This window comes from Babylonia areolata, chromosome 23, assembly GCF_041734735.1.
Source record: "Babylonia areolata isolate BAREFJ2019XMU chromosome 23, ASM4173473v1, whole genome shotgun sequence".
Classification (NCBI taxonomy): Eukaryota; Metazoa; Mollusca; class Gastropoda; order Neogastropoda; family Buccinidae; genus Babylonia; species Babylonia areolata.
This window is the reverse complement of record NC_134898.1, coordinates 4,183,306-4,193,305: the sequence shown is the minus strand read 5'-3', so window position 1 is coordinate 4,193,305 and position 10,000 is coordinate 4,183,306. Positions and strand designations below refer to the sequence as shown.

Sequence of the window (10,000 nt, the reverse complement as noted above, 5' to 3'; positions counted from 1 at the left end):
AAACAAACAAAAAAAGGTGGCGCTGTAGTGTAGCGACGCGCTCTCCCTGGGGAGAGCAGACCGAATTTCACACAGAGAAATCTGTTGTGATAAAAAGAAATATAAATACATTAGAGAAGGAAATCCAACTGGGGGAGGGAGGGGTGGGGGTGGGGGTTGGGTGGGGGGCGGTGGGGGTGGGGGGGGGGGGGGCGGGTAGTGGTTTCGTTAGCTGACGTTCAAAGCCCACGAGGGTCATTCCAAACTTGTCCACGTATATTGACTCTGAGTTTAGTCTGGGCTGGCCAGATTTTACCCCCTGAGTAAATACAACAACAACAACAACAACAACAACAACAACAACAACAACACACACACACACACACACACACACACACAGTGTGACCTTGACAAAGAAAATACTGACAATAGCTCGCGCAAAATTGATCGCATGTTTTCTTTTAAAACAAAAGGACATGACAGTAGCAGAAGACTCACCAGTCTGATATACAGACTACGACTAGATGCTATAAAAACATAATATACTTCAAACGTGACTTGCATTTGCGGCAATGAAATTACCCCCATGCATATCATCCATAAATGTGAACGGTTAAAACCATATTGACCTATGTCGTTTACAAAATCTGCAATTCCATCTGCTTCCAATAGAAATGTCTTATATGATAATCAACATGTGTTTGAAGTAGTTCAGAGTTTAATTTGGAGCCCAGTTGGCTCTTTGTTGTAATTCTACTGGTTGACTAGATAGTTTGTTTTATTTCGTTTGTATTCCTTTTCGTGCTAATTGAGGAGAGAGGAACAGGGAAATTAGTGATTTAAGGATATGGGTGGGGTGGGGGAGATAATGGAATTTCGTCTAAAATCGCAAATGTGGATAGACTTTAAGCAAAAGAACGAAAACACACACACACTAAAAAAAACAAACTAACCAACAAAAAAACAACAACAAAAAAACAATCAAACAACCAACCAAACAAAATAAAATATAATAATAAAAAAAATAACCCCCAATCACAATGGGGCACAAATAGACTGCTACACCGGTACAGAAGGACAGACGTAAACAGCAGACCGGTTCCTAAACCCACTGGCTCTGCAGTACTCGTGTTGATGCTGGCAAGGAGTGAGAGAGAGAGAGAGAAAGAGAGAGAGATAGTGAGAAGAGATGTTACGTGGTCCACACGCGCGAACACGGACTGGAACGTAACCACGTTTAAGCCAAGATACCTGTTCTCCGATATAAAGGTAAGAGTACGATTTACGTTAGAAGTTTCATCACCTTATATATATATATATATGATAGTCAGTCGTGTCCGACTATGACCATCAGAACAGCAGAGGTGGCAACTGCTGTTCCCACTATTTGGGCTAGAATTTGATTATAGCGGAGATTGTCTTGCCCAAGTTACATCCCCACTCTCTTGGCCAAGAGGGTTTTAGGACAGTCGGCGTTGGGGATGGTTCCCAAAGGCCAACTAGCCCACAATGCTGCAGCACTAAGAGCCAGTGCAATTTTGCCTCCTAGTTTGAGAGTCATAGTCCTTCACAAAAGACTAAGCTGTAAATGAATTCCCATTGACTGGAGAAACCATTGATAATACAGCTCTCACTTTGCTGTTGGCCCAAATGTAAACTTATGTCAATCTGTGATACCTTTTATAACATCAGTATCAGAAGCTCAAGGAGGCGTCACTGCGTTCGGTCAAATCCATATACGCTACACCACATCTGCCAAGCAATTTTTATTAGCTGTAAATGGTTTCCCATTGACTGGAGAAACCAATACAATAATACAATACAATACAGTGTTCTGGGTTCAGAGCGACGTTCCGGCATACTGTAGTGTCCCTGAGAAAGGCACTGTATACCCCGACTTTCCCCTCTCCACCCAGGTGTGAACGGGTTAACCTGACTTCAGTAGTTGCGGGAAGGTTCAAACTGCGGAAGGAGAGGATTGGGCCCCGCCGCCTTCCTATGCTGTGCCCTGGACACAGTGGACATGACTTCACTGCCCCGAAGGCCGTAAAAGACTGACTTCTTTAATCTTTACCCCCACCGCACCCCCCCCCCCCCCCCCCCCCCCCCCCCCCTTTTTTTTTTTTTTTTTTTTTTTTTTTTGCAGTTCCATTACACAGCATTTATTTAAACATTTCTTTAAAAGAAAAAAAGAAGACAATAGAGTGCGAGTTCTCTTCATTGCCAAAAAAAAAAAAGCAAAAAAAAAAGCATTTAATTATATAAAAGCAATCATCCAACCAACCTACCAAACAAAGAAACAAACAAACAGACCAAAAAAAAAAAAAAAAAAATCCCAAGCTGTTTGACATGAGAGATTAATACCTTTTAGCAGACACAAATAAACACTCCTACAGAGAGAGAGAGAGAGCATTTTCTGCCTGAAGTTATTTATTTATGTAGATACGTTGTCTTTGTAATTTTTCTAAGTTGCAGGTGTCTCTCAAAGGAAAACAATCCAGTAAAAGTGTGTGTGTGTGAGAGAGAGAGAGAGAGAGAGAGAGAGAGAGAGAGAAGAAGAAGAAGAAAACAAACCGTCATTGGCAAGTGATATCTTGTCTTCTTGTTCCTCTGTGTTCATGGTTTCACTGGTATGTGCCAATGGATCTTTTACGTGTGTGACAGTTTTTTTTCCCCAGCCACGTAGGCAGCCATATTCGGAGGCGGGCATCATGGAGTGTTCTTGTCTAGCAAAATCCCACTGGACGCTCACATGGATTACGGGATCTTTAACGTGCGTATTTGATCTATCGACTGCGTTCACACATGACGAGGTTTATCAGGTACTGTTGACCTGGGAGATGGGGAATTATCTGTTTAAAGCACGACATAATATGGGGTACTAATCCAGAATAGTTCATGGTTTAACTCTTTATACGAACGGCGAAAGAGACGACGTTAACAGCGTTTCACCCCAATTACCATCATCAAAATATTGCAAGCGGAAGGCTCTTATACTGAAGAGGTGAATGTTGACAAAGAATTCCACAATTCTGACGACGGAAGCTAAAGGTTGGGTCATTCAGACACCCACTGGACATCCGAGGGGTCTGTGTAGAGGAGAAGAGAGGACTGGCCGTACTGAGTGAGTTAAAAAATCAGTTTGGGCGCAAGTGGCAACAACAATCCCCCCTTTTCTTTTGGAATAAGGAAACATTATGCACCATTAATATGTGGTTCGTCCGTCGGGATCGACGAGGACCATCTAGTCATCCTGGGGGTGGGTGGGTTGGGCTTTGTGGGTGCGCAGATGACTGGTCAGGCCAATCCGCGCCCGGAAGGTTCTGACGCAGTGTGGACAGGGGATGGTGGCGGCTGTCGGGGACTTGCTGGCACTGCTTTTCCTGGCCTGTCCCATTAATATAATAGCTCAACGGAATGTACATTTGTCTCAGATGACCTCACACAAGACAGTACAAAACAAAATGGACTCGTTTGCAGTGCAGGTCTTGTGTCCTTTAATGTGCACAGTAATATAGAATAGAATAGAATAGAATAGAATAGAATATGTCTTTATTACCAAGTGCACAAGAAATATTGGGAGGTGGGGGTGGTGGTGGGGGGATAGTACATAAATCGAAAATCATACACAAACACAGATACAGTAGAAATAAGACACATGCAAGTGCATATGAATATAAAAACTTGTGCATACTCACGCATGCACGCACTGCACACACACACACACACACACACACACACACACACACACACACACACACACACACACACACGCACACACACACACATGTTTAAACAGAAGCTGCATATTACATGTGGATGAGGCTGATGACTAGATATTCAGGGAGATGGTTGTTGGTTGCACAATTCTATTTATCACACTGGATTTGTTCGTTCGAGAGACAGGGCATTGACTGCTTTGGGGAAAAAGCTATTGGCGAAGCGATTGGTTTTCGTCCTTATATTCTGTACCGTCGACCAGAAAGGAGCATCTCGAAAATCCCAAAAGCTGGATGTGATTCGTCCTGGCTGATTGATTTTGCTTTTTTGAGTAGCCGCTTATAATATATGTCTTCTAGAGAAGGTAGATCAGCCCCGGTAATCTTGGTGGCAGTTTTTACGATTCCGTTAACTCACTCAGTACGGCCAGTCCTCTCTTCTCCTCTACACAGACCCCTCGGATGTCCAGTGGGTGTCTGAATGACCCAACCTTTAGCTTCCGTCGTCAGAATTGTGGTATTCTTTGTCAACATTCACGTCTTCAGTATAAGAGCCTTCCGCTTGCAATATTTTGATGATGGTAACTGGGGTGAAACGCTGTTAACGTCGTCTCTTTCGCCGTTCGTATGGAAAGAGTTAAGGGCTGCAACTTCTGCCTTGGAAATGTTTCCGTACCAAACAGTAACAGCAAAGGTTAGCACACTTTCAATGACTGCTCGGTAGAAATCAACCATGATTTCTTTTTTAATTCCGAACTTTTTGAGGCGCCGAAGAAAGTACAGGCGCTGTTGTGCTTTCTTAACAATTTTTTCCGTATTTTTCTCCCATTTCAAATCGTTGGAAATTGATCAGTCCGAGAAATTTAAAGTCGCTGATGACGAGTGGTAATGGGTCAGATCTGGTCTTCCTGAAATCTAGAATGAATTCTTTGGTTTTTGATACGTTGAGTTCTAACTTGTTTTGATCACACCAACTGACAAGCTCATGTACTTCTTCCCTATATTTTGAATATAGATATCAGATACACAGAAACAGTAAAAAAAAAAAAAAGAAAAGAAAAAAAAGAGGAACATCAAATTAAACTCTTCATGTTCATTTTAACTCTCTCCATACGAACGGCGAAAGAGACGACGTTAACAGCGTTTCATCCCAATTACCATCATCAAAATATTGCAAGCGGAACGCTCTTATACTGAAGAGGTGAATGTTGACAAAGAATACCACAGTTCTGACGATGGAAGCTAAAGTTTGGGTCATTCAGACACCCACTGGACATCCGAGGGGTCTGTGTAGAGGAGAAGAGAGGACTGGCCGTACTGAGTGAGTTAAAAGTATGGTTCTGTTAGATAAATCGTTGTGAACAATCTGAACAAAGATCTTTCACTATTTTTAACACGGTAGTTCCACTCCTGCCATCTACAATCAGGTACACGGTGTTTAAATCAAATTATAGAATGAAGAAAAAAAAACAACCCAAAATACAAACAAACGAACAAACCAACCTACAGAAACATCCAACACCTTGGTCAAGCCATATAAGCGCAAAACCACAGCTACATAAACGCCTCCGAATATTGGTTACCCGTATTACCTTACCTCTAGTATTCAGTGCAAACAACAATTTCTAAGCTTGAACAGACAATCTATATACAGAGAGACAGAGACAGAGAGGGAGACAGAGACAGAGAAAGAGAGAGAAACGGAGAGGGAGACAGAGAGAGAAAGAGAGACAGAGAAAGAGAGATAGAGAGAAACAGAGAGAGAGACAGAGACAGAGAAAGAGAGAGAGAGAGACAGAGACAGATAGGGAGAGAGAAAGAGAAAGAGAGAGAGAAAGAGACAGAGGCAGAGAAAGAGAGAGATAGAGACAGAGACAGATACAAAGACAGAGAGAGAGAGAGAGGGAGAGAGAGAGGTGGGGGTTGGTGTGTGTGTGTATGGGGGCGGGGGCGGGGGGAGGCGGAGGGGGGGCAGGGGAGGGGGGAGGGGGCGCAATTCAGGGCGGTTCCCGTCCTCACCGATGACTTGCTTGAAGGCCAACTGACGAAGTGATATCTCTATTTATTCATCAGAAAAATACACTTCAACATAACGCCCGAAGGCATAACCACCCCCATCTCCCCCCCCAACCCCTCCTCCCCCATCACCACCACCCCGCCCCCTCACCCCGTCCTCCCCCTCCTCCTGTGCCACGTTCACTTTTTCAGACAGGTGAGAATTAGAACCCCCCCCCCCCCCCCCCCCCCCCCCCCCCCCCCGCCGAACCCCCACCCCTCCCCCCCTTTTTTTTGGACCAGAGATGATGGCAAGGGAAAGGATATCTGCAATAACGGAACTTGTCTTTGCCATCTTCTTGCAGCTTTTTTTTTTTTTTTTTTTTTATCTGAGAGCAAATTCAGAAAGTGAAGTGTCTTGGCGTGGTTCTCGGGCCCGATTCAATTAGGTGCTGAAAATTGTGTTTATAATGAAGTCTGTTCCACTCCTCTCTCTCTCTCTCTCTCTCTCTCTCTCTCTCTCTCTCTCTCTCTGTGTCTCTGTCTCTCTGTCTTTCTTTCTCTCTTTCTCTGTCTCTGTTTCTCTCTCTCTCAATGTTTCTCCCCATCCCTCTTTCTTCCTCTGTATCTGTCTGTCTGTCTGTCTGTCTGCCTCTCTCTCAGTTAGTTAATCAGGGAAAAATACCTAGTTGATATTTTCAGAAACAGAAATGAATACACAGACTATTACAAAATGGAAACAGACTCATTACTCAAAACAAATAACTAAAGTTTATAAAAACCTTTTTGGTGGTGGCTGAATCCTCTTTGTACAGTGGGACACGACGTTTCGGACCATAGGCCCGTTGTCAAGTGATGAGAAGAGGACAGTTTTGTAGGTTTTTATAAACTTGAGTTTTTTGTCTTGAAGAATCCTGCAGTCATTTTTGTCTTCTTCCCCAGACTCATTATTCGCTCTGTGGCAAATGTTTACACACCACGCCGTGAAGAAGAGAGAAGAAGAAATGACATGATAATACTGTTAACTCTCTCCATACGAACGGCGAAAGAGACGACGTTAACAGGTTTTCACCCCAATTACCACCATCAAAATATTGCAAGCGGAAGGCTCTTATTCTGAAGAGGTGAATGTTGACAAAGAATACCACAATTCTGACGACGGAAGCTAAAGGTTGGGTCATTCAGACACCCACTGGACATCCGAGGGGTCTGTGTAGAGGAGAAGAGAGGACTGGCCGTACTGATTGAGTTAATATGATAATAATATATCTGTTTTCGAAAACAAAAACATGGCTGCAGAAACTGTTACGAACTAGAATCTTTTATTTGTCGACTTTTCAGTCAAAAAATGTTGTGTCCATGAAATTGGTCCCTTCCCCCCTCTATTTTCGTAGTTTTGTCTCTTTCTCCAGTCAATGGGAAATCATTTACAGCTTAGTCTTTTGTGAAGGACTATGACTCTCAAACTAGGAGGCAAAATTGCACTGGCTTTTAGTGCTGCAGCCTTGTGGGCTAGTTGGCCTTTGGGAACAATCCCAACGCCGACTGTCCTAAAACCCCTCTTGGCCGAGAGAGTGGGGATGTAACTTGGGCAAGACACTCTCCACTATAATCAAATTCTAGCCCAAATAGTCGGAACAGCAGTTGCCTCCTCTGCTGTTCTGATGGTCATAGTCGGACACGACTGACCATCATATATGTATGTACCTCTTTTGCAAACAGGCCGGTGGCCTTGCAGTAAGATATTTCTGAGTTCTGAGTTCTGAGTTTTCTTTCTCTCACTCATTCCTCTCTTACACTGTGCTTGTAGCTGTCTCTTTCTCCGTCCCCATTACTCAGTCTGTCAGTCTGTCTATCTGTCTGTCTGTCTCCCCCTCTTTCTCATTCTAGCTCGCTCCTTCGCTTTGAAGATGCGGACAGTTACAGACAAACACAGACACGCATTAAACACGCGCACGCACGTACACACGCAAATATACACACATGCACGCACGCTCACCCATATTGATATGCTCGCCTGATATCACATCCCTTTTTTTCGTTTTTTTTTTTTTTACAAAATTCTTTTTACACCTTCCCCTCATTATCATGAGCACAAAAAGACCAACAAAATAAAATATCAAGAAATAATATATATAATCACACACACACACACACACACACACACACACACACACACACACACACACACACACATATATATAAATATGGCAGCTTGGTCACAGACTACACTCATAATAGGTGACGTAATGTTATTTTTTTACGTCATCGTCACGGCCCTTACATGACGTCTTCTACTACGTAAATAATTATATAATTTTCTAAATATTCCTTCAATTGTCTATATACATCTCTCTCTCTCTCTCTCTCTCTGTATCTCTGTGATGGTGTATAACCACCACCACGACAAACCGGACTGGTAACTCCACAATTTCAGGGTTCACAATGAAAACCCATGGATGTCGCTTCTCGTGTTCAGTCCAACAAAAACCGTCCCAAGGTTACATATCCAGAACAGTTCTCTTCTTTTCAGCTCCTCCACTTTGTTGACCTGCTCCAACGCTGTCACCTGTAAAAAGCTGAGGTTGTCGTCAGTAGGGTGAGGGGTGGAAGAAACATGGGCAGCGTCAATATATATTTCGGTAGGCATCCTTCAGTCTCGGAAGACAATGGAGTTGCGCTCTAGGTGTTTATTCTGGTACAGCGTCGGGTGTGGCTGGCCAGTCCGACGCGGGAATGACAGTCCCTGTGGCAGAGGGCACAGATGAAGTCTGACGCTGGTCTGTCTGCCTGGGCTGCAGCCTTTCTTCTCATTCTCTTTTCCTCGTGCTGCTGAGCGAGTGTCTCTTCGAACTTGGAAAGACCTTTCTGCACAGTCTGTCTCCAGGCTGACCGTTCGAGGGCTGTTGCTTCCCAGTTGTTCTGGTCGATGTTCAAGGCTTTTAGGTCCCTCTTGCACACGTCTTTGAATCGCAGCTGTGGTCTACCTGTGGGACGTTTTCCCTGCACAAGTTCTCCGTAGAGGAGGTCTTTAGGGATCCGTCCGTCGTCCATGCGCACGACATGGCCGAGCCAGCGCATACGTCTCTGTTTCAGCAGCGTGTACATGCTGATGCATCCAACTCTTTCCAGGACAGTGTTGTTTAGGACCTTGTCCTGCAAGGTGATGCTTAGAATGCGTCGGAGGCTACGCATGTGAAAAGCATTGAGCTTTCACTCTTGTCGGGCACGCAAAGTCCAGGACTCGCTGCCATACAGGAGGGTGCTCACGACGCAGGCTCTGTAGATCTCGATCTTTGTGTGCTCAGTCATATATATATATATATATATATATATATATATATATATATATATATAGAGAGAGAGAGAGAGAGAGAGAGAGAGAGAGAGAGAGAGAGAGAGAGACGTTCAGTTTAGAGTCTTTAAAAAAACAGTTTATTTTTGCCGAACAAGCGCAACCTACGGGCGAGCGCAAAATAGACCATCCGGGTCCTTGAAGACTGTGAAAACAAACGGAAGTCCGGTGTAGCAGGCTATTGGTACCCACCTCTGTTTTTACCCCCCGGGTCGGTCAAATCTGACTAGTTCAGGTTAACCCCATGGTCTGTGTGGACTAGCCTGTGGTGAATCACTGGGCTGCACTGCTACTTAGCAGAACTGACGGGCCCAACAGCCGAGTGTGTGTGTGTGTGTGTGTGTGTGTGTTTTAACTCTCTCCATACAAACGGCAAAAGAGACGACGTTAACAGCGTTTCACCCCAACTACCATCATCAAAATATTGCAAGAGGAAGGCTCTTATACTGAAGAGGTGAATGTTGACAAAGAATACCACAATTCTGACGACGGAAGCTAAAGGTTGGGTCATTCAGACACCCACTGGACATCCGAGGGGTCTGTGTAGAGGAGTTGCTGCTGCTGCTACTGCTACTACTACTACTACTACTACTGCTGCTACTGCTGCTACTACTACTACTACTACTACTGCTGCTGCTACTGCTGCTGCTGTTACTGCTGCTATTACTACTGCTGCTGCTGCTACTACAACTACTACTTTTGTTACTACAACTACTACTTTTGTTACTACTACTGCTCCTGCTGCTGCCCCTACTACTACTGCTGCTGCTGCTGTTGCTACTACTACTACTGTTGCTACTACTACTACTACTGCTGCTAATACTACTACTACCACCACTGCTGCTGCTGCTGCTGATGATGATGATGATGATGATGATGATGTTTGATTTTTATTCCGTGTTGTTTGTTTCAGTGACTGCCATGATGGAACTGGCCCACCGACGTCTAAGCA

At 44.2% G+C, this 10,000-nt stretch overlaps 1 protein-coding gene across 1 annotated transcript in view; it reads left to right on the top strand.

The window, feature by feature from the left end:
* The first annotated feature begins 1,160 nt into the window (after nucleotides 1-1,160).
* LOC143298317 (ras-related and estrogen-regulated growth inhibitor-like) overlaps nucleotides 1,161-10,000 on the top strand; it is a 20,643-nt gene continuing 11,803 nt past the window's right edge. Inside the window, exons 1-2 of the mRNA XM_076611152.1 lie at nucleotides 1,161-1,248; nucleotides 9,962-10,000. The exon at nucleotides 9,962-10,000 is cut by the window's right edge and continues 126 nt beyond it. Coding sequence (XP_076467267.1) covers nucleotides 9,970-10,000 — 31 coding nt within the window. The 5' untranslated portion in view covers nucleotides 1,161-1,248; nucleotides 9,962-9,969. The remainder of the gene's footprint in view (nucleotides 1,249-9,961) is intronic.